We start from the raw sequence: 26,244 nt of genomic DNA on the forward strand, positions 1-26,244 counted from the left end.
CCCGCCCCCGCGCTGCCCGGCCGCCCCGCCCCGCCGGCCCGACTCCCGGCCACTGCTCCCCGACCGGCCCTTCCGCCTCACTCAGCCGCGCGGCAGAGCGGGACGGGAGCGGACCATGGAGCGGACAACGAGCAAGGAGCTCGCCCTGGTAAGGGGACCTGGGGTCCCAGGACCCCACATCCCTGGCGACCCTCAAGTCCAGAAACTCCAGGTCCCCGACCGCCCCTTGGATCCTCTCTCCCCTCAAATCGGACCCTTCGAAACAACAGCCTGGGAGTCCCTACCTCTGGCCTCCCGGCCCCTGACCCAGTGAAGTGGCTGGTTCCTTTTAGGGATGATTGGTGGGGGGAGTGTCTCTGAGCGCATCTGCGAGAGGGACTAGAGACAGACTCGGTAAGACTGGACCCTGGGACGTCCCCAAATGCCACCCCATCCTCCCAATGACTAGGTAGGAGGGTACCCGCCACGCCGAGGGGACTTCCCGAGCCCAGGCCCCTGCCCCGAGTCTCACTGACTCTGGCCGGCAAAGGGGGAAAAAACCGGAGGGATCAGGCTTGAGTCCGCGGAAGAGGCGGGGCCCTGGTCCCGGGACCCTTCCCCCTGCGGCGTCCTGAGCCCGCCTCCGCGTCCAGGCGCCGCTGCAGGACTGGGGCGAGGAGACCGAGGACGGCGCGGTGTACAGTGTCTCCCTGCGGCGGCAGCGCAGTCAGCGCTTGAGTCCGGGAGCAGGGCCTCGGGGCACCCAGGTGAGGAAGGGGTAGGAGGCTGGGGCTGAGCGGAAGGCGACCAGGTGAGGGCGGGGCTGAGTAGAGGGGAGGAACTGGGGCCCGAGGAGGGGCGGGGCTTAGAGGCGACCGGGTAAGAATGGAGTGGAGCCTGGGGGCGGCCAGGTGAGTGGGGTAGATGAGGAGGCGGAGCCAGGTGAGGCCGAGGTGACTAGCAGGACCTGGGGACGGAACTGGACGGCAGGGCCTAGGTAAGCCAGGTTTAGTGGGGCGGAGCTGGAGAAGGAGGAGTGGTCTTTAGAAGAGACCAGGCGAGAGCGAGGTGGGGCGGAGAGCCTGGGAACGGGCCAGTGAAGCGCGGCAGGAGAGCTGGGAGCAGCCTGGGGGCGGAGGTGGGGGTGAGGTAGGGGTGGCTTGTAAATGGGGCAGAGGGCAGGGCGGGGCCTGGGCGGATGAGGATATTCCAGGCGGGTTTCGGGGGTCGATTGTGCAATGGGGGAGAATAATGAACTCAGGGGGCAGGATGCAGAAGAATGGACAGGATCAGATGCAAGATCGGTGCTTCCCAAAGACATGATTGGAATGGGATGCTGGGGCCCACTCCTCTGTGTCTCATTGCGGTCACCCTGCCCCGCAGGCCCCCAGCCCCGGTGCCGACACCTTCCTCCATTACCGCACCAGCAAGGTGCGGGCGCTGAGGGCAGCGCGGCTGGAGCGGCTGGCGCGGGAGTTGGTGTCTGGAGACCGCGAGCAGGACCCAGGCTTCGTGCCTGCCTTCCTGGCCACCCACCGGGCCTTTGTGCCCACTGCCCGCGTGCTGGGCCTTCTCCTGCCACCGCCGCCGCCGCCCCTGCCGCCGGGGTCAGTACCAACGGGAGACTCTCATGTTCCCACCCCAGACCTTCACCTGGATACTCCGTCTGCTCCCTCCGGTTTAGAACTAGGACCCCACCCTCCAACCCCAGAATCTTCCTCCTGAGTCCCCTCCAGCCGCCCTCTTCTTCACCTGATGGCGGAGGGGGGTTGTCTTTCCAGGGTAGAGATCAAGAAGACAGAGGGAAGAGATCTGACCTTCAACAAGAACCTAAGGTTTGTCTCCCGTCGGGTGTGGGCAGGGGGGCATAGAGGTCAAAAGGATCTGAAGTGTAGGGGCTCCAGAGGTCCAGAACTCTGGGCTGGGCTCTGAGGCCCCACCCCTCTGGCCAGGGCTGTGGTGTCGGTGCTGGGCTCCTGGCTGCGGGACTACCCTCAGGATTTCTGGGACCCCCCTGCCCACTCGGACCTAGGCAGTGTTTGCACCTTTCTGGGCTGGGCAGCCCCATCAGGGGCTGAGGCCCGGGAGGCAGAACAGCTGCTGGGAGATTTCCTGAAGGATGCTGAGCCACAGCAGGAAGAAGAGGAGCAGTCCCAGACATGGGCAGGTGAGCGGGTTGGGGAACTGATAGTGTCCAGAACAGGCATTCTCCCTCCCCCAGGGGTCTTCTCCCCTCACGGAGGAGCTACAGATCTTGGGCAAGGTTCTTAACCCTGTCTGAGCCTCAGTTTCCCCACCTGTAAAATGGGGGTAATAGCCCTTTGTTTAAAGTATTGGCATTTGTCTATCACCTCCCCCACACAACACATCCCAACTACAAAGATAGTCCCTCATTGGGTCAGAGTACCCTGTGTTTTTGGCTACAAATCATCTATTACTACTTGCCTTAGGAGCTACAGAGACCTGGGTTCAAATCCTAGTTCTGCCATTTGCTGACTGTGCGACCTTGGAAAAATCACCTCTCTGAGCCTCAGTTTCCTTATCTGCAAAATGGGGGCAATGACAGTACTTACCTCATTGGCTTCTTCATTCATTCAACAAATATTTAGCCACTGGCTCTGGGCACATAACAGTGGACAGGAGCTCCCTGTTCCCTGGGGAAGACAATTAGTGGACAAGTAAATAAACAAATAATGAGGGCTTGGCAAATTATTTTTAATATTTAACAGTATTATTTTCATTACTGTTGTGATCACAGATTCTTACTTATTAGAATCTACCACTTATAATGAAATCGATACAATAAATCATACTGATATTTTCTAGTAAAGTGGGTGTCGGCAAACTATCTAGCCCTTTATAGAAAAGTTTGCTGGGACTTCCCTGGTGGTCCAGTGGTTAAGACTCTGCATTTCCATTGCAGGGGGCATGCGTTCAATCCCTGGTTGGAGAACTAAGATCCCACATGCCACGTTTGCCAACCTCTGTTGTAGAGAGCTTTGGGGGGAAGGAAAAATATCCACATACTTCATTCAGATCTTTTTTCAGTTGTCATCTCCTCAGACATGCCTTCTCACATCCCCTCCCAACAAATACAGCCTCCCACTCTGAGTGCTATTACCTGCCTTATTTTTCTGCATAGAGCCCATTGGTCTTGTCCCCAGCTCTATCCCCAGGGTCAGTTACAACACGGATTTGTCTACTGAATAATTGCATCCTGCTTATAAAGTATCATCTTTCACCCATCTGTGTTTGATCTGATCCCTGTCACAAGAGCTTTATATCCCTAATCCATTCTTTAATCCTTAAACTGGCCACATTTCTCTCTGCTTTACAAAGTAGCAACCACTTCTCTCCCCTGGTGAGAGTTATTTATATACATTTTATCCCTTCATCTTCCCTCCTGGTTACCAAGTATCTTTCTTCCTCTGCCTTCAAGATTTCACCGGCTGATTCCAAGTCATCAGAGCTGCACAGGGCAGTGGGGTAGCCACTAGCCCCATGTGGCTATTAAAATTGAACTTAATTAACATTAAATAAAAATTAAAATCAGTTCTTTGGTCACAATGGCCACATTTCTAGTGCTCAGTAACCACATCGGGCAGCACAGGTAGAAAATATTTCCACCACTGCAGAAAATTCTATTGAAAGTGCTGCCCTAAGCTATGAGTTCTTGAGGTAAGAGGAGAAAATGAACAATTTATTGAACACTGACTTTATGCCAGGATCTGGGAACCTTAACATCCTTGTTTGGGGGTTACTTTTTACCATGGAAAATTTCAGACATATAGAAAAGTAGAGAGAAATAATGTAAAGAACACTGAAACACCCATCGCTCATCTTCAACAATTATCAATTTGACCAAAAAAATTTTTTTTCAGGATGATTTGAAGGCAAATCCCAGACTTACGTCCCTTCACACACAAATACTTCGGTTCGCACCAGTAATTGACAAGGACTTTAAAATATATATAACCTTCATGCCCACAATCTTTTCCAACGAAATCAGCAATAATTACTCAATATCAAAAAATACTCAAGTCAAATCCCCCTATTGTTCCCAAGTTGTCTTCTTTATAGTTCTTTCTTCCAAAACCAAAGATCCATTTAAAGTGTTCTTTTTTAAAAAAATAAATTTATATATTTTATTTATTTACTTTTGGCTGTGTTGGGTCTTCGTTGCTGCACATGGGCTTTCTCTAATTGAGGTGAGCGGGGCCTACTCTTCGTTGCGGTGTGCGGGCTTCTCATCGAGGTGGCTTCTCGTTGCAGAGCACGGGCTCTAGGTGTGCAGGCTTCAGTAGTTGTGGCACACGGGCTCAGTAGTTGTGGCTCTAGAGCACAGGCCCAGTAGTTGTGGCGCACGGGCTTAGTTGCTCCGCAGCATGTGGGATCTTCTTGGACCAGGGCTCAAACCCATGTTGCCTGCATTGGCAGGCAGATTCTTTACCACTACGCCACCAGGGAAGTCCCAAGTGTTCATTTCTTAGATCTCTTTTTTTCTATGACAGTTCCTCTTTGTCTTTTGATTAATGGCATTAGGAAAAAATAATGGGTCAATTGTCCTGAGGAATGTCTCACATTCTTCTCCATTTACCTGTTAGCTTTCTCATGGTGACATGAAGCATGTTCCTCTATTCACCATATTTGCTGTAAGAGCTAAAGGTTTGATTAGATTTATGTGCAATTTTTTTTCCCCTATGCTCACTTTTTTTTTTTTTTTTTTTTTTGGTGCTCAAGTTACGGGATTTTTAAAAAATTTATTTTATTTATTTTTTATACAGCAGATTCTTACTAGTTGTCTATTTTATACATATTAGTGTATATATGTCAATCCCAATCTCCCAATTCATCCCAACCCACTCTTTCCTTCCTTGGTGTCCATACGTTTGTTCTCTACATCTGTGTCTCCATTTCTGCCCTGCAAACAGGTTCATCTGTACCATTTTGCTAGATTCCACATATATGCGTTAATATACGATATTTGTTTTTCTCTTTCTGATTTACTTCACTCTGTATGACAGTCTCTAGGTCCATCCACATCTCTACAAATGACCCAATTTCGTTCCTTTTTATGGCTAATTTTTCCCCCTATGCTCACTTTTAAAAACTAATATTTTGCGGGACTTCCCTGGTGATCCAGTGGTTAGGACTCTGAGCTCCCACTGCAGGGGGCACAGGTTCGATTCCTGTTCCAGGAACTAAGATCCTGCATGCAGCATGGCACAGCCAAAAAATAAAAATAAAGTAATATTTTGCAATGGCCACCTGTCCTAATACGAAATGAAAGACAGATAATTAAACAGACTTACACAGATAATTTTAAAATAATAATGTGATGCTGGAATTGTAATAGGAAGGAGAAATAAAACAAAAGCAATTTACACAACAACCAACTATACTTGTTGGTATGTCAATGTCTGGGCATGCCTTACCAGGAGACACGATGAAGTTGTTCAGTGCCTTCACCTGCCATAGCATCATGGTGAATATGGCAGCCAGAAACTAATGCAGGGGAGTGCACTGGCGACACAGACGCAGCAGCATAGATGTTGGTGACATCAGTTTCCAAAGTGGTGAACAACACTTGCCATTTCCATACAAAACAAAGTCCGCACTTTCACAGTCCTTGCCTTTCTAGAGCCAAAATAATTAGTGTTTATGAGCAAGATAGTTGAGTTCTAGGTGCCAAGTATTGTAAACAGGTTTTTCAAGGACGGAAATTTCTTGGAGGGTCATTTGGAGGCTGGTGGCACAATTCTTCACTATGCATGACTAGCCCCTCTTGTGGCAAGATTTCAACTTCCAAAATGTCCCCTAGGGGGCGCCACCATTGAACGCCACCTCGGAAAAATCATTCATATTTATTGAGTACTTTATAGCCGTCTGGTATGCGTGATTTTCATTTGATTTTTAAAAAATCCAGGTGAAGAAACCAAGGCACAGAGAGGTTTAAAGTCTTGCTTAATTTGCACAGCACCCCGGTGGACCAGTTTGGATTTGAACTTGGGACGTTAAGACGATAACCCTTCCTTAACCACAAGGTTATACCACCTCTAACCACCAGAAAAGGGCAGATGGATCCTATCTTAATACAGGTTCAAAGTCGAAGAGCTCTATTTTCTATTCTAGCCTTTGAGCACCTGGCTTCAGATCCCTGCCATTTACTGAAGATGTGAGTTAGAGCAAATTCCTGCCTCAGTTTCCCCCTTAAAAAAGGTGCATAGGGCTTCCCTGGTGGCGCAGTGGTTGAGAATCCGCCTGCCAATGCAGGGGACACGGGTTCGAGCCCTGGTCTGGGAAGATCCCACATACCGCGGAGCAACTGGGCCCGTGAGCCACAATTACTGAGCCTGCGCGTCTGGAGCCTGTGCTCCGCAACAAGAGAGGCCGCGACAGTGAGAGGCCCGCGCACCGCGATGAAGAGTGGCCCCCGCTTGCCACAACTAGAGAAAGCCCTCGCACAGAAACGAAGACACAACACAGCCATAAAGAAATTAATTAATAAATTAATTAATTAAAAAAAAAAGGTGCATAATAGTACCTCCCTCGCAGGGTTAGTGTATAAATTTCCCCGTTAATCCACCCAGGATGCTCAATGAACAGTTACTGCTGCTCTGACGTTCTTCAAAACACTCAAGGAGATCTCTGTTTCACAGATGAGAAAAGTGAGGATCACAGATGCCCAAGGTCACGCAGCCAGTCCTGGATTCAAACTTCAGAGTTTTTAACCCCCTCTAATGCTCCCTCAGGACATCCAGGGGTTGACCAGATACCCCGTCCAGACTCCCCGGTAAGCTGCTTGGAAGAGGTGGAAGGACTCGTGCGGGAAGGTCCTGAGCTCCTGGACTTCAGTGTAGACGACGTGGCCGAGCAGCTGACCCTGATGGATGCGGTGAGGATCCCGGCTGGGCGCGGCCGGGAGGGGGCGGGGCGTAGGGGGGGGGAAGGGGGAGAGGCCCAGCTGAGCACAGATCCTACCCACCCCAACCCCCGCGCGCAGGAGCTCTTCTCGCGCGTGCGGCCCTTCGAGTGCCTGGGCTCCGTGTGGTCGCAGCGGGACCGGCCGGGGGCCACAGGCACCGCCTCCACTGTGCGCGCCACTGTGACCCAGTTCAACACGGTGACCGGCTGCGTGCTGGGCTCGGTGCTCGGGTCGCCGGGCCTGGCCGCCCCGCAGAGGGCGCAGCGGCTAGAGAAGTGGATCCGCATCGCGCAGGTGCCTGTCGGGGGTGGTGGGTGGGAGGGGGCGTGGGGCACCGAGGCCAGAGAGAGGTCGGGGGCGGGCGGAAGGCCGAGGACTGGGGTCTGGGGAGACTCGGAGGATTGGGGCTGGGAGGTGCCTAAGGGAAAGCCTAGGACGTGGCTGGGCGGGACTGGCGCCTGGGACCGCAGAGGGACGCAGGGCTGGTCTAGGAATAAGGATGGGATGGGGGCACTGGGGAGGGGATAGGCTTGGAGGAGGGACCAAAGCCAAGAGACGGAGGCAGAGGTCCTGAAAGAGACTGGATGGAAGCGGGGCAGGAGCCTGAGCAGAGAGGAAGAGTAGAAATGGGGGCCAGGAAAGAGAGTGGGGGCGTGGCAAGGCGAAGGGGGAAGAAGGTTGACACCTGGGGTGAGACTTGGGCTGGGGAGGAGGAGTGTGGGTCTAGGAGAGATGCTACGGGTCCGTCTGGGGCCCGGGGAGAAGTAAGGAGTGGGGACACGGGAAGCCAAGGTCAGAGGAAGGGAATAGAGGGGCAGCTGGGGGAGGGCCTGGGACTGCAGGTTGGGGAGGGGGAGGGGGCCCCTGGGGGAGGAGGCTGAATCTGGGTAGCTCGTCAGATATGGGGCTGTTAGGATCTAACCTGGGGTCACAAGTCACGGGATCAAAGGTGGATCATACTTGGGGATCAGGCTTGGGGGTGTGACCAGCCGTCCCCCACCCCGCTCCGCAGCGCTGCCGGGAACTGCGGAACTTCTCCTCCCTGCGCGCCATTCTGTCCGCCCTGCAGTCTAACCCCATCTACCGGCTCAAGCGCAGCTGGGGTGCCGTGAGCCGGTGAGCAAGGTGGGGGGGGGGCGCTGGCGCGGGACCTCTTGCCCACCTCATCCCAGCTCTGACTCTCCCCGCGGCCACCCCTGACCCCTCTCCTGTCCCCCCAGGGAACCGTTATCCACTTTCAGGAAACTTTCGCAGATTTTTTCCGATGAGAACAACCACCTCAGCAGCAGAGAGATTCTGTCCCAGGTACAGATGGGTGAGGACCCCTCAGATCCCAGGCCCAGGAAGGGGACTCAGGGCCCAGCAGGGCATTGCCTGTCATTGTCATAACATTCAGTGTCCTTTCCCTATGCCTCGAGAATGACCTTCCTCTTGTCTGTGGGCAGCCCTGCGTTTTTACTCCCTCTGCTGCCCTCATTATAGCTCACACTTGGTGGCTGCCTTATTTATTCATTCAACAAATACCAGAAGTTACAGGGGAAAGGTCACTGAAGGCCAGAGTCAGAGCAAAAAAAAAAAAAAATTCTGCTAAGGACTTGACTTTGATAAGAAAAACTGAAAAAAAAAAAATGTGCCAACAAGGTTCAGGGCATTTCTGGGGGATCTCCAGGTACAAGGATTATCACCTGTGTTAAGGCCAGCCTTGGGGGCCAAGGCACCCACAAGCCCCACCTCCCATCATCCCCAGTGAGCCCTGCCCCCTGCTGCTTATCTGGTCTCTCCCCCTCCCTGTTCACTTTCCCTTGGGTATGGCCTTTACAACTGCTTGTGATGGAGGCATCTTCCCCGAGGGAGGGGTCACAGAGACCCCAGGACTGCTCAGTTCTTCCCCTTCCCCCAGGAGGAGGCAACCGAGGAGAATGCCCCCCCAGGAAGCCTGCCCTCAGTGAGTGATGTGGTTTGGGATGAGGGACAAGCAGGATCCTGGGTGGGGGGGTGGAGCCTGATGGGGTCGGTGATGGCTGAGAGTGACTGGAGCTCTGGGGGCCACAGAAACCGCCCCCAGGCCCCATCCCCTACCTTGGCACCTTTCTCACGGACCTGGTTATGCTGGATACAGCCCTGCCGGACATGCTGGAGGTCTGAGCCCTGACCCTTGACTCCTGACCCCAGCCTCACTCATCCTTAGCACAGAGGGCCTCCTGACCTCACACCCGTGACCCTGCCTGTGCTCCTGACCCCAGACCCCTAAGTGCAGTGGGGCTCCTGACCTCCCAACCCCTGACCTTGACCCTTGATCTTTAACCCTGGAGGCTCCAGTTCAGACAAAATTTGCCCCCAGGGGGATCTCATCAACTTTGAGAAGAGGAGGAAGGTAAGTGGGCACTGGGGTGGGCATACGGGAGTGGTCCAGGATGGGGGTTGAGCATGGGCGGGGTCTCAGAGGCCACCCCCTCAGGAGTGGGAGATCCTGGCCCACATCCAGCAGCTGCAGAGGCGCTGTCAGAGCTACTGCCTGAGCTCCCACCTGCCCATCCTGGCTGCCCTACGCACCCAGCGCCAGCTCAGCGAGGAGCAGAGGTGACCAACATGTGGCCTGGCCTGACCACCCCCCCACCCGCTGACCCTGGATCACACACTGGATCCACCTCCCCCATGCACCTCTCCAGCTCCTCCTAAGACCCCCTCCTGAGCCCTGACACCCCCCCCCCACCCAGCCTGTCACCTTGCATTGTCTGCGGCCCAGTCGAGGGCCCCAGTTGACCTCTGACCCCAAACTTTGACCCATCTGACTTTCTGACTTCAACCTTTAACATGCAGCTGGCCATTCCATTCAACCATCCCATCTTTTCTTTTCCCCCACCTCTGGCCCTATCTGACCCATGACCCCCTTCATAACCCCCATCTGACTCTCTGAGCCCAGTCATTGACCCCCATTCTGAGCAACTGACTCTTATGTCAGAGTATCCAACTCAACTGTCCCAATGGTTTCTTTTCATTCTACTGAATCCATGATCCTAACAACTGACCTCAGTGATTATCTGACCTTGAACTCTATCCTTGACCCAATTTGACTCCTCAGTCCCACTCTGTAAACCCCTGTGTGACCTGCCAACCAAGCCATCTCATCTCATCCCTGATAAGACCCTGCAGCTGTAATGACCCTGACCCCAACACTGGGTGCCCAACCCCTGGCTGTTCCCACACACACACACACACCCAAAACCCAGCTCCCAACTGATTCTAACTCATTTCCCAACCCCCCCATCCCGTCTGCATCTTGACCCCTCAGCTACCGCATCTCCCGGGTCATTGAGCCACCAGCCGCCTCCTGCCCCAGCTCCCCACGCGTCCGGCGGCGAATCAGCCTCACCAAGCGCCTCAGTGCGTGAGTCTCAGGGAGTATGTGGGGAGTGACGTGGGCAGAGATGGTATCCGCTCCTGGGACTGACTCTGGTCTCAGCCTCATCCCCTGTCTCTATTTTCAGGAAGCTGTCCCGAGAGAGAGGCTCATCCCCTGGTGGGAGTCCCAAGGATCCCTCATCTTCCACCTCCAGGTGCGCATCCCGTTTGGTAAAGGGGCTGCAGAGGACAGGATCAGAGATCAGTGCAGCCACCCCGCTTCAGACTCTGTGTCTCCCCCAGTCTGTCCCCAGCGTCCCCCCCATCCAGTCCTAGAACCAGGGACCCTCCTCCCGGCAGTCCTCCGGCCTCTCCAGGGCCCCAGGGCCCCAGCACCAAGGTACCAGGACTATGTGTACATGTGGGACGGTGGGCACCCAGGGCTGTGTGTGTGTGTGTGTGTGTGTGTGTGTACAGGATTTGGGGGCTAGGTATGTACACAGGAGACTGTGCACACAGTTGGCTGAACACTCTAGGGATACATCCAGGAAGCCATGTGCATTTCCATGGCCCCGTTTGAGGGACTGTCCATCAGTTATGCTCAGATCTGGACCAGAGCTTCCACTTACCCACAAGGCACTCTGGGGTGCAATCACCCACTTTTGCACAGATATGCATTTCCTAGGAATCTGCATACCTGGAGGGGAAATGCGGGCATGAATATCCACAATATCCACAGGACCATGTGCAGGGTTTTTCATGGACATGGGCTTGTGCGTATCCAACAATTGTGAGCAAATGGGTGCAGTCGCTGCTCTCTGGTTACACAGGGTTTCTTGTATGTGAACATGAGTCATGTGTGAATTCGTGTAACAGGGCATGAAAGTCTGTATGTGACGGGATTGCATAGATGTGGGCTTGTCTATGTACCCTAATTGCATGTCCCAGGCTTGGGGTGTGCAGGAAGACGTGTTGAGTACAATGAGGGAGGGGCCTCGTGGCCTCACCGCTCATCCCCCACCCCACTGCCTACAGCTGCCACTGAGCCCAGACCTGCCAGGCCCCCGGACCCTGGCCTTGCCCTTGAGTGGCCCTCACATCGCCCTCCCGGGGCAGCAGGGCTCAGAGGCCCGCGTCATCCGAGTCAGCATCGACAATGACCATGGAAATCTGTATCGGAGCATCCTGGTGAGGGGCTGTGCCTGGGACCTGCTGGTGGCAGCCCTGCCCTTGGGGCTTGGGCTGTCATCCCTCACCTCCCGCCCTCTCTTCCCAGCTCACTAGTCAGGACAAGGCCCCCAGCGTGGTGCAGCGAGCCTTGGAAAAGCACAATGTGGCCCAGCCCTGGGCCCGGGACTATCAGCTCTTCCAAGTCCTTCCTGGGGACAGGGGTGAGCAGGGACAGCTTGGAGCCAGAGCTGGGGGGCAGCTTCAGGAGGGGGGGTGGCAGACTGACCGGGCTGGTTCTGGCACAGAGTAGGGGTGAGATGAAGCAGGGTTGGGGTAAGAGGCAGAAAAATATTGGTGCCTCTATTAGGTGGGGTCATGAGGTTGTCCTGGCTCAGTGTGAGGGAAGCGGGCACCAAAGGTGACTTCCTAGGATTTATGGGGAAATGAGATGGTCCAGGGTCCAGTGGAGAGGGAGTGTAGAAGGTCATCCGGGCTTAAATTTGTAGAATCATGAGGTTATTCAGGCTCAACCTGGTGGAGCACAAGACTGAAGCAGGGTCTGGGCTTGGATCTGAGGGGAAATGAGTTTGTCCAGGCTCAGCATGGGGATCTGAATTTACCTGAACTTGGCCGAGGAGAGGGCCACATGGTACTGAAATTCAGGGTAGGGAAGCATGAGATCGTGCAGTGTACAGGTGAGTAGGAGGCTGTCCAGTTTTCAAGAGGGAGAGGCAACAGGGAACTATATTCAGTATCCTGTGACAAACCATAATCGAAAAGAATATGAAAAAGAATACATATACATATGTATAACTGAGTCACTTTGCTGTACAGAAGAAATTAACACAACATTGTAAATCAACTATACTTCAATTTAAAAGTTTTTTAAATGGAGAAAAAAATGTAGGAATAAAAAAGAGAGAGAGACAAGAGATTGTCATGCTAGGGAATTCCCTGGCAGTCCAGTGGTTAGGACTCTGTGCTTCCACTGCAGGGGGCATGGGTTCCGTCCCTGGTTGGGGAACTAAGATCCCGCAAGCCCTACAGTGTGGCCAAAAAAAAAAAAACCAGAGAGAGAGTGACATATTAAAGGGCATGACGTGAAGTTGGCTGGACATTAGGAAGGATACATGAAGTTGTTCACGTGTCAAGTGTGAGGGTTGTACAGGCTGGAAGTGGGAAGTCAGAAGTTGTCCAAGTTCATGGTGAGAGCAGCATGAACTTGGCTGGGAGTTGGCTGCGGGGGAAGGGTGGGGTGGGCAGGAAATTGATTGGGCTGGGTGGCCTGACTTTGTTCAAGCTTGTAGTGCAGGTTGTCTAGACTCCAGGGGGAAATAGCAGGAGGTTGCCCAGGTTCACGGGGTTGGAGGTGGGGGGAGACATGAGGTTGTGCAGGCTTTGAGTGGGAAGTGGTCTAGGTTCACAAAGAGAGGAGAATGAGGTTGGCTTAGCACTAGCTGAAGGGACCCACGTTTGTTCAGGCTCCAAGGTGAATGGTGGAAGGTTACCTAGGTCCTTTGTGAGGGAAGTATGAGGTTATGTGGGCCTTTCACCATCATCTCCACACCTGGTCAGAGCTCCTGATTCCTGACAATGCCAATGTCTTCTACGCAATGAGCCCAGCCGCCCCTGGAGACTTCGTGCTGCGGCGGAAGGAGGGGGCCCGGCACACAACCTCAGTCTCCCCAACCTGAGGTGGTCCTCCCCCTCCTCCAGGACATGGGCCCCATGGGCAGCAAGGGGCCTGGCTTCTCTCACCAGGGGGCAGGGAGGGAGCTCTTCTCTGGAAATCTCTCATTCCCCAGTTGAGGCCATTGTCCTCCATACCCTGTAAACTCCCCCCCAACTTTATTGGACCTCATCCCTCTGACCCTTTTGGCACCAGACCCCTATTCCAAAGACATCAGCCCATGGGTGGCTGGTGGAAAGCTTCATCCCATAAACATAGAAAGGGGTGCGGTGTCAGGGGTCAGACCCTCCCCCAGAGAAATCTTGTAACTGTTGGAGACACATTTGAAGCGATAGAAGTGGATGAAAATAGTGATCAAAGTTATGAAACAGGAGTCAGTCTTGTTTGTTCTGCGCCTGTGCTTCATGTTCACTTTTCATCAAGATAAGAATTGAAAGAAAGAAAAAGAAAGAAAGAAAGGAAAGAAGGAAGGAAGGAAGGAAGGAAGGAAGGAAGGAAGGAAGGAAGAAAGAAAGAAAGAAAGAAAAGAAAGAAAAGAAAAACTTAAGAGCCCTAAGAAAGGGGTTGGGTGAGGCATGACTTGACTCCAGGGGAGTCTCTGTCACAAACAGAGGGTTCAGGACTCCCTCCCTCAACATTGTTGGGGTGGTATGATTCTTTTCTGCCATGTATATGGGAGAGTGAAGAAGAAATTCCATTGGAATCAGAGACAAATAACATCATCACCCATGAGTCATTAAGGGCTGTGAGGATGAGAGGGGTGAGCTAGCGGTACTGGGGTAGGATGAAGAAACAAGTAGAGAAGGCACAGACGAAGTGAGCTGTAGGGCCACCCGCAGCATAATCATAACAACAACAGCAAGAACAATAATGATACTGACTCATGAACTCCCACTCTGCTAGACATCAACTAGGGGCTTAATATATAACTGTATTAATCAGGGTTCTTTCTGTTTCAAGTGGTCAAAAACCCAAATCAAACAGGTATGTGCAAAAAAGGAAATGAATGCCCGTGTAATTGAAAAGTTCCGTGGGTCCAGCTTCAGGCACAGTTGGATCCAGGGACTCAAAAGATGTCACCAGGACTTTGTAACAAAATCTCTTGCCTCTGATTTTCTCTGAGAACGAGACTGTCCATTGTCTCCCTAAATCCATTCACCTTCTTCTATGGTAATGGAAACACTGATTTTTAGCAGGCTACCCAGAGTAAAAACCACATTTCCAGTCTCCCTTGCAGCAAAATGTGATCATATGACAAAGTCTTAGCCAATGAGATGTAAAGGGAAAGGATGTGGGTAAATTCCAGGCTCTGCCCTTGAAGAGAAGGGTTGTGTCCTCTCCTTCTCCCTTTTCTGCCTCCTGGTGGTTAGAATGAAGACGTGGAGTGGATCATCTTGGAGTAGGTGGTTCATACCCTCTGAATAACTGAGCCACAAACTGGAAGGAGTGTGGCCCTCTGAGACCAGGGAGCAGCCATATTGTATTGCTGCTACTTGGATTGTTACAAAAGAGAGAACTAAATGCCTATCTTATTTAAGCCATCACATTATGGTTTGGGTCTCCATTACAGTAGCCAAAAGAACATTTAAATGACTACTGCCCCACTCCAAGGCAGCCTCACCCTCGTTGGGGCAGTGCCAGGCTTACATCCCACCAGCTCCACCTTCCCATGCAAGGAAAATCCCTTCATCCCATCAGCTCCAGCAAAAGTCCCAGAGCAGAAGCTGACTGGACCAGCGTGTCTTGTAGCCACCCCTGAGCCAATCACTGTGTTCAGGGGGAATGTGATATGTTCATTGGCCAGGCCTGGGTCCTGTGCTCATTCTGTCAGCTGGCAGTGACATTTCAAATCACAGGAATGGAGTCTGGGAGGGCATGTAAATAGAAATTACATTTGCTGTTACTAGGAAAAGGGAGAATTCTGGTGAACATGCAAAAAAAAAAAAAAATCCCTAGGGTTCTAAACATTGTCCCTGGAACAATAATGGGGGATGCCCAGGCATTGTCTGGAGTGGGAGAGGAGCTAGAAGAATCTAGGTATCATGTAGGGCCTCATGAAAAACAGAGTTAAGCACACAGCACGCTACTTTACAGGATTTTTTTTTTTTCTCTAAGTATTAAGACATTAAGACCAATCGGGACTTCCCTGGTGGCACAGTGGTTAAGAATCCGCCTGCCAATGCAGGGGAAATGGGTTTGAGCCCTGGTCCGGGAAGATCCCACATGCCGCGGAGCAATTAAGCCCGTGCGCCACAACTACTGAGCCTGCGCTCTAGAGCCCCCGAGCCACAACTACTGAGCCTGCATGTTGCAACTACTGAAGCCCGCACGCCTAGAGCCCGTGCTCCACAACAAGAAAAACCACCACAATGAGAAGCCCACGCACGGCAATGAAGAGCAGCCCTCACTCGCTGCAACTAGAGAAAGCCTGCGTGCAGCAACGAAGACCCAACGCAGCCAAAAAAATAATAATAATAAAAAATAAATTTAAAAAAATTTTTAATTAAAAAAAAAGACCAACCAGATGTAAGTAACAGCATCCTTCTTAAGTTAGTTTAAGCAAATAATTGCTATCCTTACTGAGTGCTTACAATGCACCAGGCATGTTCTCAGAAGTTGACATAATCTATCTCATAATCCTCACAATAGCCTTATGTGGGGGGGGAGGGGTGCACTATTATCATGCCCATTTTATACATGAAAAACTGAGACTAGGGAGGGTTAAGTAACTTATCCAAGGTGGCATGGTAAGTGGCAAGGTTGGGGTTCAAACCTGAATGGTCTGCAATACATCAGAACACATGCTCTTAGCAACAGGGCTAGTTTGCCTCTCATAATCACAGTTTACAGTTTCTCTCCCTCTCTCTCCCTCTTTCTCTCTCTCTCTCTCTCTCTCTCTCTCTCACACACACACACACACACACACACACTCAATCCAAATGCCAATTTCCCAAGGAAGAGATTCTCATTGACTTCTGTTTTTTGTTTGTTTGTTTTTTGTCCACACTGCCCAGCTTGTGGGATCTGAGTTCCCCTACCAGCGACAGAACCCGTGCCGCCTGCAGGGGAAGCATGGAGTCCTAACCACTGGACCACCAGGGAATTCCCCGACTTCTGTTTTTAAAAGTGCAGGACAGGACTTCCCTGGTGGCGCAGTGGTTAAGAATCCGCCTGCCAATGCAGGGGACACAGGTTTGAGCCCTGGACCGGGAAGATCCCACGTGCCGCGGAGCAACTAAGCCCCCGAGCCACAACTACTGAGCCCAAATGGCACAACTACTGAAGCCTGCACACCTAGAGCCCAGTGCTCCGCAACTAGAGAAGCCACCACGATGAGAAGCCCACGCACCGCAACGAAGAGTAGCCCCCGCTCACCGCAAGGAGAGAAAGCCTGCGTGCATCAACAAAGACCCAACACAGCCAAAAATACATAAATAAATTTATTTTTTTTTAAGTGCAGAAGTACTCAGGAACAGCTCTATCCAGTGGCTAACACAAAGTCAACTGTTTCTCTACATCTCTCAGCTTGGTTTTTCACTAATCTTTTACTCCACAAATATTTCCTGACCTCCTACTGTATGGCAGGCCCTGTTCTAGGTGCTGGGGATACAGAAATGAATAAAACGGACTAGTGAAGGTGGTGAATCAATAACAAAGCATCAAATACGTATTAGATATAATAAGTACAGGGAATGCAAAATGCTACTACTACTACTACTAAGCCATTTAAGGGCTGATGGGGAGTGTGGGGCTAGAGGGTTGCTATTTTATTTATTTATTTATTTATTTTTACTTTTGGCTGTGTTGGGTCTTCGTTGCTGCATGCGGGCTTTCTCTACTTGCGGTGAGCGGGGGTTACTCTCCATTGCGGTGGGCGGGCTTCGCATTGCAGTGGCTTCTAGGCGCATGGACTTCAGTAGTTGTGGCACGTGGGCTCAGTAGTTGTGGCTCGCGGGCTCTAGAGCTCAGGCTCAGTAGTTGTGGCTCACGGGCTTAGTTGCTCTGCGGCACGTGGGATCTTCCCAGACCAGGGATCGAACATGTGTTTCCTGCACTGGCAGGCGGATTCTTAACCACTGCGCCACCAGGGAAGTCCCCGAATGGAGCTCTTTGATTGGCTAATCTGGGGCAGGCTGCCACAATGAGGTAGGTATCACCACCACCCCCTCCGCCTTCCCCAGGCATGTACCTCTGTGGGGAGGGTGTTTACCCCAGTTTAAGCTCAGCCCACGTGAAAAGCTTTTATACTTTGTTCTATACTTTCCAGATAACTGGATAGTTTCCAAAGAACTACACACTCCTTATAAAATAAAATCCCAATAGTGTACAAATGTAAGCAGAAAAAAAAATCCAAAAAAATCACAAATGAAAACTCACACTCCAGAATATATGTAATTTTACAAATGCAGGCTCTTTCACACATACTGTCTGGCAGCACTGCCCAACACTGTGCAAACACTCAACCGCTACTCACTATTACGATTATTATTTTCCTACCCAGACTGGGAAGAGATGTTGATTAGCCTGATAATATCAGTAGCTTACATTTTTGGAATGTTTGCTATGTGCCAAGTCGGATTTTACAGATGAAAAGGCTGAAGCTCAGATAAGGTGAGTCACCTGTCCAGGGTCACACAGCAAGAAAGTGGGTCCTATGCAGAAACCAGAGCTGCTCCCGCCAACCCCCCCCCAAGGGGCCCCCGGGCCCTGGAGGGCCTCTGCCCTCTCTAGCCAGGCCCGGCAGGGCGGCTGCCTCCCTCTTATCTCAGCCCAGGCTGCCTGCTGGTCCCGCCCCCTCGGGGGAGCTGCCACTTGGAGGCGCCTGGCCGGGAAGGCCTGGTCAGCTGTGTCCGGCGGAGGCAGCTGCTGACCCAGCTGTGGACTGTGCCTGGGGCGGAGGAAGGGGGGGCAGGAGCCCTGGGCCTCCCGTGGCAGGGGCTGCATCATGTATCCTCTCGGGGCACCCCTCTGGCCTGGAGTTGGCTTCCTCTGTCTCCTACTCGCTGGGGCAACCTGGGCTCCCCCACCCAACCCACCGGACCCCAAGTTTGAAAGCAAAGGTAAGGGTGGAGCTGAGTGTGGACCCCCGCACTAGGTCCTGGAGGGCAATGCTGGGGCCTGAACTTCCAGCTTGGGTCCTGGGGGCCATGCCAGGTTCTGAACCCGAGTCTGTGTCCTGGAGCCCAAGCTGGTGTCTGAACCCTAGACTGGGACCTGATATGGCATACTGCGGGTCTGTATCCCCAGACTTCATTCTGCGGGAGAAGCTAGAGAGGGGCGTAAGAGTCCTGTTTTATCTTCTCAAGGAGTCTGGGACATGCTAAACACTAATTGGGCAGGGGTGGTGCTGGTTCTAGGCCCTGTAGTCTAGAGTCCCCAAGGGGAAGGGACCTAGCCGACCCTCCAGTGGGGGAGGGAGGCTAAAACCAGGGTCCGAGTCAGAGGGGCCGGGCCGCAGGCGTCTGTAAACACTGTTTGCATGCGGGCGCCATATCCCTGGGTCCGCGGGGTTGAGGGAGCGGGGGCGGGGGGCACGGTTGGCGCTATCGGGCAGCCGGGAGCCTGCCGGGGCTGATAGGGGACCCCGCCTCCTGCACACACACTCACCCGCACGCACGTCCTGGGCTGGGGCGGGGCCGGCAGCGGGAGGCGGAGGCCTTGAATGCTGCGCTCAGCTCAGCCGGTCGCGGGGTGGGCGGGCGTGTGTGGGGAGACAATAAGACATGCAACCTACGCGTGGGAGTTCGGGGGGCAGCACTTCTGCAGACCCCTCGAAGGGCCCCGCTGGGGTAGCCAGAGGGGCGGGGCTTTTTTCTTATCGGTCCGCACAGGCGGCAGGAGGGAGGGGAGGATGCTGTGGCCCGAGGACGGGGCTCGGGTCCCCTGACCCCCTCCCCTGGCCCCCATCCCCAGCGGCCCTGCTGACAGCCCGCGAGCCTGAAGAGTTTCTGTGCTTCACCGAGAGGTTGGAGGATTTGGTGTGTTTCTGGGAGGAAGCGGCAAGCGCCGGGGTCGGCCCGGACAACTACAGCTTCTCCTACCAGCTCGAGTGAGTCCGACGGGGCAGGTGGAGCGCCCCACAGGTGGAGGGGGCGGGCGGGCCGAGCAGCGCTCCCCGGAGCTCGCACCTTGGGACTTCTGGTGCCAGGGGCCGGATGGCACCTCCGCTGGTAGTCACTACTGGGAAGCCCACGGGGTCAGGGCTGACACGCTGCCTAGTGGTCGGGGCTGGAACACTCCCGTGATCACTGCTGGAGTGCGACCCCAAACTTCAGGGCTGGGACAACACCGCTCCAAAGCAGGACTAAGGCGTCGCGTACGTCGGGGCTGGGACGCCCCCTGGTGGTAGTGTCCAGAACTCGCCCTCGGTCCCGGCAATGCCTCCCAACTTGCTCCCTACCCTCGCTGGTTCCTGGGCGAACAGGGGTGAGCCGTGGAAGCCGTGCCGCCTGCATCAGGCGCCCACCACCCGCGGCTTGGTGCGTTTCTGGTGCTCGCTGCCTACAGCCGACACGTCGAGCTTCGTGCCCCTAGAGCTGAGCGTCACTGCGGCCTCCTCGGGCGCTTCACGCTACCGCCGAATCATCCACATCAACGAAGTGGGTAAGAGAGCTGGGAATGGGAGAGTGGTCGGGAGGGAGTCCCAGTCTCCGCCCACCTGAGCAACCCCTCTCCACAGTGCTCCTAGACCCTCCCGCTGGGCTGCTGGCGCGGCGGGCAGACGAGGGCGGCCATGTGGTACTGCGCTGGCTCCCACCGCCTGGGGCACCCATGGCAAGCCTCATCCGCTATGAGGTGAACATCTCGGCAGAGAACGCCGCTGGTGGCGCGCAGAGGGTGAGGCTCGCTCCTATGGCCTAGCCCCAAGGGCTCCAGAGTCGACAGGCCCTCTAGGTCCCACCCAGACGGTCACCACGGCCCCGCCCCCGTGGCCTCGCCCCTCCACCTCCCGCGCAAGACAGCTCCACGGCCACCGACTTGTCCCCTTTCCCAATGTCCCCTTTCCCCAGCCCACCGGGACTCAATCCCACTTAACCCCTGTCCCAAACCCTAGACTTCTTCAGGGCCCGCCCCCTCTGTGCTCTGGCCCCGCAGTTAAATAGCCCGAGCCCGCCCTCTTCTACCTGGGGCCCCATGCTGATTGGCCCCGACCCTTCCTGGGCCCGGCCTCCTGCTTTCATTGCCCGCCTCCCCATGCTTGGGCTCGGTTCTTCCTTTCTCTGATTGGCTCGGTCCCTCAGGGCCCACCCTCACATACCCTCCTTTGCCCGCCCCGCCCCTATTGGCGACACCTCTCACCTGGGCCCCGCCTCCAGGTGGAGATCCTCGACGGCCGCACTGAGTGCGTGCTGAGTAACCTGCGGGGCGGAACGCGCTACACCTTCAGGATACGCGCGCGTATGGCCGAGCCGAGCTTCGGTGGCTTCTGGAGCGCCTGGTCCGAGCCTGTGTCGCTGCTGACGGCTAGTGGTGAGGCCCCAGGCAGGGGTGTAGGAGGGGCTGGGCGGAGCATGGGGCAAGCTCACCGCCCTGACCTCCTCCCTGCTCCCCAGACTTGGACCCCCTCATCCTGACGCTCTCCCTCGTGCTCGTGCTCATTCTGCTGTTGCTGGCCGTGCTAACCCTGCTCTCCCACCGCCGGTGAGCGCCCCGCTCGGCACCTGGCTCAGATTCCTCCCCACGAACGTTCTCCTTTCCCTGTGGAAACCTAGGCTCAAAGAGGGGCAGGCACTTGCCCAGGGTCACACAATGAGGAGTCAGTGGCAGGACTGGCATGCAAGCCAGGTCGGACGCAGACTCTTACTTAAAATCCTCTGCTCTTGGGCATACTTTCACCTGGTTTTCCTCCTACCTCAGTGGCTACCCCTTCTTGGATTCCTTTTGTGAGTACTTTTTCCCAATTTCATCAACTTCTGTAAAATCAACCAGATGGGCTTACTGAAACGATTGAACCCCAAGTGCCTCCCACCCCTGTTGTCAAGCTCCTTAGATGCTTTACGATATGACCAGCCATCCTGAGGTTTTTGTAATTCCAAGTACAAACCATGTGTTTTCACACCCCCGAGGCTTGGCACATACTGTTCCTTCTGCCAGGAATGTCCTTCTTGCCATGTCTGCCAAGCAATCTCCTAGTTGTCTTTCAAGGCCCTGTTCATTTACTTCGTTGGAAAATACATACTGAATGCCAACTATGTGCTAGGCACTGGGGAGAAAGTGTAGAACAAACCAGACGTATCCCTGACCTTGTGGATCTCATAGCTGAGTCACACAACAAATAAGGGAATCAACAGATATTTGATTATATATTGTGATGAGTGATATCACAGAAATAAATGGGGTATGGGGCCATGACAGGATAGTCAGGGAAGGCCTCTGGGAGGTGACATCAGAGCAGAAACCTGAAGTCTGGTAGGAGGCAGCCACATGAAAAGCAGGGAGAAAACCCAGCAAGTGCAAAGGCCCTGCGGTGGGAATGAGCTTGGAACATTGAAGCAGTTGCAAGAAGAGCTGTATGGCTAGAGAAGAGTGTGTAAGGGGGGAAGTGGTGGATGATGAGATGGAGGTGACAGAGGTCAGACCATGCAGGGTCTTCTGCAGGGCTGTGGGGAGGAATTGGGATTTTATTCTGAATGCATTGGGGAACTATGGAAAGGAGTGAGGAGGGAAGTAACATAATGGACCTTCAGACAAGACTTGGTGGGTTTTAGAGGGAGCATACTGAACTCCTATGCGTCCTTCAAAACTTTGTTCCAGTTGCCCTTCTGTAGGGCCTGGCAGATGCTTTGGCCGAGCCCCTGTTCCTCAGCCCCACACACTCCTCTGCCTTCATCATGATCACAAGGGGCTAGGAGTATCTTTGCCCTGTGACTGGTGCTGAGGGGGTGCTGGTGAATGTTCAGTGACACATGCCCAGGTATTCGTTTCTTTTGGCTTCACTAGGACTCTGAAGCAGAAGATATGGCCTGGCATCCCAAGCCCCGAGAGCGAGTTTGAGGGCCTCTTCACCACCCACAAGGGTAACTTCCAGGTAGGTGGCCTGGTTGTCCCCTCAGGGCCTGGGGTTTCCCTGCTCCTGTGGCGGAATCCCCGGTCTCTGAGCAGGCAGCTGCTGTTTCCCCAGCTGTGGCTGTACCAAACTGATGGCTGTCTGTGGTGGACCCCCTGCACCCCCTTCACAGAGGACCCACCTGCCCCCCTGGAGGTCCTCTCTGAGCGCTTCTGGGGGGTGACACAGGCAGTGGAGCCAGGGGCAGATGATGAGGGGCCCCTGTTGGAGCCAGTGGGCAGCGAGCATGCCCAAGACAGCTACCTGGTGCTGGACAAGTGCTTGCTGCCCCGGAGCCCGCCCAGCGAGGACCTCCCACAGCCTGGTGGCGATCTGGACGCAGCAGCCATGGATGAAGGCTCAGAAGCATCCTCCTGCTCATCCGCTTTGGCCCTGAAGCCTGGCCCAGAGGGGGCCTCGGCTGCCAGCTTTGAGTACACCATCCTGGATCCCAGCTCCCAGCTCTTGCGCCCGAGGGCACTTCCCCCTGAGCTGCCCCCTACCCCGCCCCACCTAAAGTACCTGTACCTCGTGGTGTCTGACTCTGGCATCTCAACTGACTACAGCTCAGGGGGTTCCCAGGAAGCCCAGAGGAGCTCATCCAATGGCCCCTACTCCAACCCTTATGAGAATAGCCTCATCCCAGCCCCCGAGCCTTCACCCCCGAGCTACGTGGCCTGCTCCTAGGACTCCAGCCCTCAGGTGCACGGGGACCCAGAATGACCTCAAGTGCTACTCCAGGCCCAAGATTTATCCGGCAGGGTCAGTGAGGCCTGCTAACCTTGGCTTTCTGCTCAATTCATCCTGGTCAGAAAGTCGCAACCTTGCAGTATTTTTAAATGTACAGTCTTTTGTGTAGATATATAAATATATATACGTTTTCTGTCATGACTTCTGTAAATACCTGTAAGCCTCATCTTTTCCCTGGGCCCAGGCCATAGGAGAAGCAGTAAAAGGCCTTGAGTTCAGTCTGAAATTGTGACCTGGCAATCTGAATAATAATAATAAAATGAATTAGTTAGTATGTTATGCTAGCTGCCCTAACAAAGCTGCCCTGAAACTGAGTGGCTTAACACATTAAATATTTTCTCTCTCATTTCTCAATTCAAACATGTGGGCAGTTATCCCTGGGATGAGTCAGAAGCCCAGACCGTAGATTTACCATCCCCCAGGGCTACCCTGGGGTCTTTAGATGGATCCTCTGCATCCTGCCAGCCAACAAGAGAAAGACAGCAGAAGATTCTGTGGTCTTTAAGGACCTAGCCTAGAGGTGGGCGCCATCTCTTCTTCACAAATTCTACTGGCCAGAAATGGTCATGTGACCCTAGCAAGAACCATGGACAGCTGGGAAATGTAGTTTAGCTGTGCACCCAAGAGAGAAAAGCTGTTTAATGAGCTGCTAGCTAGTCTCTGCCACTAATAATAATACCAATAACATTCATTCCTAGGGCTTTATTCTGAATCAGGCCCTGTCCTAAGACAGCACTCTGATGACACCAAATGTCATCAAGTGGCTCAATGGGAGTTCTGGTTTAACCACTTTTAAATAGTTTGACATAACCTAGGAAAGCTGAACGTGTGCATACCTTCTACTCCAGCAATGCCACTTCTAGGTATGTACCCTAAAAACCCTCACACACATGAACCAGGATATGTGTACAAGAGTGTTAATAGCAGTAAATAAGTCAATCTGATTAGTAAATTGGGGTATAGTCACCCAAAGAATTATACAAAGTACGGAAAAAGGAACGAATGAGAAAATGTGGCCGAATGTTTTTTGTTTTTTGGCTGCGCTGCATGGCATGTGGGATCTTAGTTCCCAGACCAGGGATCAAACCCGTGTCCCCTGCACTGGAAGCATGGAGTTTTAACCACTGGACCACCAGGGAAGTCCCACGGCCGAATCTTAGTAACAATGTTGAGCCGGAGAAGAAGGAAGTCTCAGATTACATTTATCATTAAACTCTTTACAAAGTTCAAAACAGCAAAATTAACAATATGTTGACAATATGTACAGGATAATGCTATATTTATGAGAGAAAAAGCACTTTATAATCTTTAGGTCTCTGAATTTGCATCTGTCCCTGAGGTAGGTATTCCAGCCATGGAAACTGAAGCATAGAGAGGTTGTCACACTCCAAACCTCAAGGTTGGCCTCCAGAGCTTGAACCCTTGTTTAAGCTGGTGTCACCAGCCTGCGTGGGCCACGGGGTGACTGTCATCTCTCCATTTTGTCGGAAAGTCACCCGCCACTCTGCCCTGGGACCCAGCCCATCTGGCTCCAGGCAGGCTCGGAGGCAGTGCTGTCCTGGGCCTGGTGCATCGGGCTGGAGCCAGCACTGGGCAGGGAAATACCTCTGAAGCAGTGCCAACTGCAGGGCAGTCCCACCGTCTCCCTCCTCCTGGGTCTGCAGGGCCACAATGAGCCCACAGCCCCGGCCAGACCCAACCCGGTGGCTGAAGTGGGCAGCTGTGTCCAGAAGCAGGGCGGCCAGGTAGGCGACTTCCTGGGACCCGGGGTCTTCCGCTAGGTACTCCTCCAGGCCATCGAGCAGCAGGAGGGAGGGGGCTGGCCCCCGGGTCTCATGGGCAGAGCACAGGAGCCAGAGGAGCTCACGGGTTGAGGGTGGGTACTGGAAGCGGATCTTCTAGAGAGAGGAAAAAAGGAAACGGCCAGATTCAGCACAGGAAGCCAGGCTCTCAGCTATAGCAGCCCTGCTTCCTTGCATACTTTCCTGGACGTGGCTCTCACTCCCCAGACCGCTGGTTCCAAAGTGAAAGAGCTAGCTCAGAGTGGTCGAATATTCTTCTGTTCGTCACGCCCGCCCCCTCCCCCCCCCGTTTTTTGTTCTTATTTTAATTCTGCACTCATCACTTCCCGGAATTAGTTAAGAACAAGGTATATCGTTTTGTCAAATCTCTAGGGCAATCTTTCCACGGAAAACCAGCCCATAGCGTCCGACCCCAGCATTGACTCCAGCGGCCCAAAAACTCTTGTCCAGACCCGACCCGTGTTTAGCCCCGCCCCCTACTCGCCCCTGACTCAACTCTTTGGGCGCCACCCTTTGCTAATTCCGCCCCCTCATTGGATGGTTTCTCACTCAATCTTAACAAAGCTTCGCAAAGTCCCACCCCCGACTCGTTCTAGACTCCGTCCCATAATGGCTGCTCCGGCTTGCCCTTCCTTCGTCTCCGCCATTGGTCTGTCTCTACCTGTCACTCAATCCTCCATCCGCCTCGCTACTGGCTGGTCCGCCTCTGGTCCCGCTCCGCCTCACCTGTAACCGCAAGGGTTCGAGTGCAGCTCCAGTCCCGCGGGGCAGGCTTTGCAGAGGCCTCCGAGTCAGGAAGAGGACGGGGCCTCGGCCTTCCCCTGCCGCCTCCAGGGCCGCCGCGAATAGCAGCGCTGTCTTTCCAGAGCCGGGACCGCCGAGCAGCAGCAAAGGCGGTTCGCCCTCAGCTGTGTTCTCCTCCCCGGGGCCAGCCGCGCTGCCCCAGTTTAGCACCCGCCTCAGCGTCTCCGCCATTCGCAGCGTACCTCTGTCCAATCGGCGGCCCGTTCCTGCCCTTGATCCCGCCCAGGACGGGGTCTCATTGGTTACAGTGCACTTAGCTTCTCCATTGGTCCAATGATCTGTTCATCAACGCTAGATCGACGTTTCCTAGCTCCTCCCCCGGTGAAGGGGCAAATAACCTAGTCTGAGGAAGGAATGGAGGCCTTTGAGGGAGATAAGGCCCTTCCCTGGGTGAGTCCGCTGACGGAAGCAGCATGAATACTATTATTCTGAGCTAATAAGCTAATCAGACAATACAAGGGTTGAAAGTTGGAGGGAGTAGGCCCTAATCACTGACACATTACTTAAAGTCTCCTAGCCTCAGTTTGCTCACCTGTAAAATGGAGCACATGGGTATCTCAGAGGAATATTGTGATGCGTATGTGTGTGTTTCTGCTGATGTTACCCAGTGACAATGAAGAAGGGGTGAGATGGAGGAGCTATGTGCTTGTGTCTCTCTCTGTACCTGAGTACTTGCACAAATGGGGGGGGGCGGCTGCAGGCTTGAGGACATTCGTGTGCAAAACATCCGTCAGAC

General features: G+C 53.7%; 3 protein-coding genes across 8 annotated transcripts; 2 read left to right on the plus strand and 1 right to left on the minus strand.

Moving 5' to 3' along the window:
• The first annotated feature begins 66 nt into the window (after positions 1 to 66).
• RGL3 (ral guanine nucleotide dissociation stimulator like 3) lies at positions 67 to 13,460 on the plus strand. 5 transcript variants are annotated; one of them, XM_057541711.1, is made up of 19 exons: positions 67 to 148; positions 633 to 746; positions 1,363 to 1,586; positions 1,761 to 1,814; positions 1,932 to 2,146; positions 6,732 to 6,874; positions 6,983 to 7,198; positions 7,917 to 8,020; positions 8,125 to 8,209; positions 8,805 to 8,849; positions 8,957 to 9,043; positions 9,246 to 9,278; positions 9,363 to 9,484; positions 10,197 to 10,292; positions 10,393 to 10,461; positions 10,550 to 10,646; positions 11,282 to 11,434; positions 11,523 to 11,637; positions 12,992 to 13,460. In XM_057541711.1, exons 1-19 carry the CDS (start codon positions 116 to 118, stop codon positions 13,108 to 13,110), a joined length of 2,124 nt encoding a protein of 707 aa, XP_057397694.1. In that variant the 5' UTR covers positions 67 to 115; the 3' UTR covers positions 13,111 to 13,460. The 5 variants fall into 5 exon arrangements, with proteins under 5 accessions (XP_057397694.1, XP_057397695.1, XP_057397696.1 ...); XM_057541712.1 differs by having other exon boundaries at positions 9,390 to 9,484; XM_057541713.1 differs by having other exon boundaries at positions 12,898 to 13,126.
• Positions 13,461 to 17,956: 4,496 nt separating this feature from the next.
• Positions 17,957 to 23,005, plus strand: EPOR (erythropoietin receptor). Of its 2 annotated transcripts, none has more exons than XM_007168927.2 (8): positions 17,957 to 18,166; positions 19,020 to 19,155; positions 19,531 to 19,709; positions 19,786 to 19,943; positions 20,423 to 20,576; positions 20,660 to 20,747; positions 22,047 to 22,134; positions 22,228 to 23,005. In XM_007168927.2, exons 1-8 carry the CDS (start codon positions 18,052 to 18,054, stop codon positions 22,837 to 22,839), a joined length of 1,530 nt encoding a protein of 509 aa, XP_007168989.1. In that variant the 5' UTR covers positions 17,957 to 18,051; the 3' UTR covers positions 22,840 to 23,005. The 2 variants fall into 2 exon arrangements, with proteins under 2 accessions (XP_007168989.1, XP_057397702.1); XM_057541719.1 differs by having other exon boundaries at positions 19,795 to 19,943.
• Positions 23,006 to 24,087: 1,082 nt separating this feature from the next.
• SWSAP1 (SWIM-type zinc finger 7 associated protein 1) lies at positions 24,088 to 25,679 on the minus strand. The gene is made up of 2 exons (XM_007169200.3): positions 25,431 to 25,679; positions 24,088 to 24,800 (listed from the first exon to the last, which is right to left on the minus strand). The coding sequence occupies exons 1-2, from the start codon at positions 25,677 to 25,679 to the stop codon at positions 24,297 to 24,299; spliced, it is 753 nt and encodes a 250-aa protein (XP_007169262.2). The 3' UTR covers positions 24,088 to 24,296.
• Between the last annotated feature and the right edge of the window lie 565 nt (positions 25,680 to 26,244).

The sequence above is a fragment of the Balaenoptera acutorostrata genome, chromosome 2 (assembly GCF_949987535.1).
Source record: "Balaenoptera acutorostrata chromosome 2, mBalAcu1.1, whole genome shotgun sequence".
NCBI classification, from domain to species: domain Eukaryota; kingdom Metazoa; phylum Chordata; class Mammalia; order Artiodactyla; family Balaenopteridae; genus Balaenoptera; species Balaenoptera acutorostrata.

Bases quoted from the DNA above. Each gene is read 5' to 3' on its own strand.
- EPOR (XM_007168927.2), top strand. From the start codon at position 18,052: ATGTATCCTCTCGGGGCACCCCTCTGGCCTGGAGTTGGCTTCCTCTGT. The intron at 20,577-20,659 runs GTGAGGCCCCAG...CCTGCTCCCCAG, and splicing joins GTCGCTGCTGACGGCTAGTG to ACTTGGACCCCCTCATCCTG. The intron at 20,748-22,046 runs GTGAGCGCCCCG...TGGCTTCACTAG, and splicing joins ACCCTGCTCTCCCACCGCCG to GACTCTGAAGCAGAAGATAT.
- RGL3 (XM_057541711.1), top strand. From the start codon at position 116: ATGGAGCGGACAACGAGCAAGGAGCTCGCCCTG. The intron at 747-1,362 runs GTGAGGAAGGGG...CCTGCCCCGCAG, and splicing joins CAGGGCCTCGGGGCACCCAG to GCCCCCAGCCCCGGTGCCGA. The intron at 1,815-1,931 runs GTTTGTCTCCCG...CCCTCTGGCCAG, and splicing joins ACCTTCAACAAGAACCTAAG to GGCTGTGGTGTCGGTGCTGG.
- SWSAP1 (XM_007169200.3), bottom strand. From the start codon at position 25,679: ATGGCGGAGACGCTGAGGCGGGTGCTAAACTGGGGCAGCGCGGCTGGC. The intron at 24,801-25,430 runs GTGAGGCGGAGC...TCCTCTCTCTAG, and splicing joins TCGAACCCTTGCGGTTACAG to AAGATCCGCTTCCAGTACCC.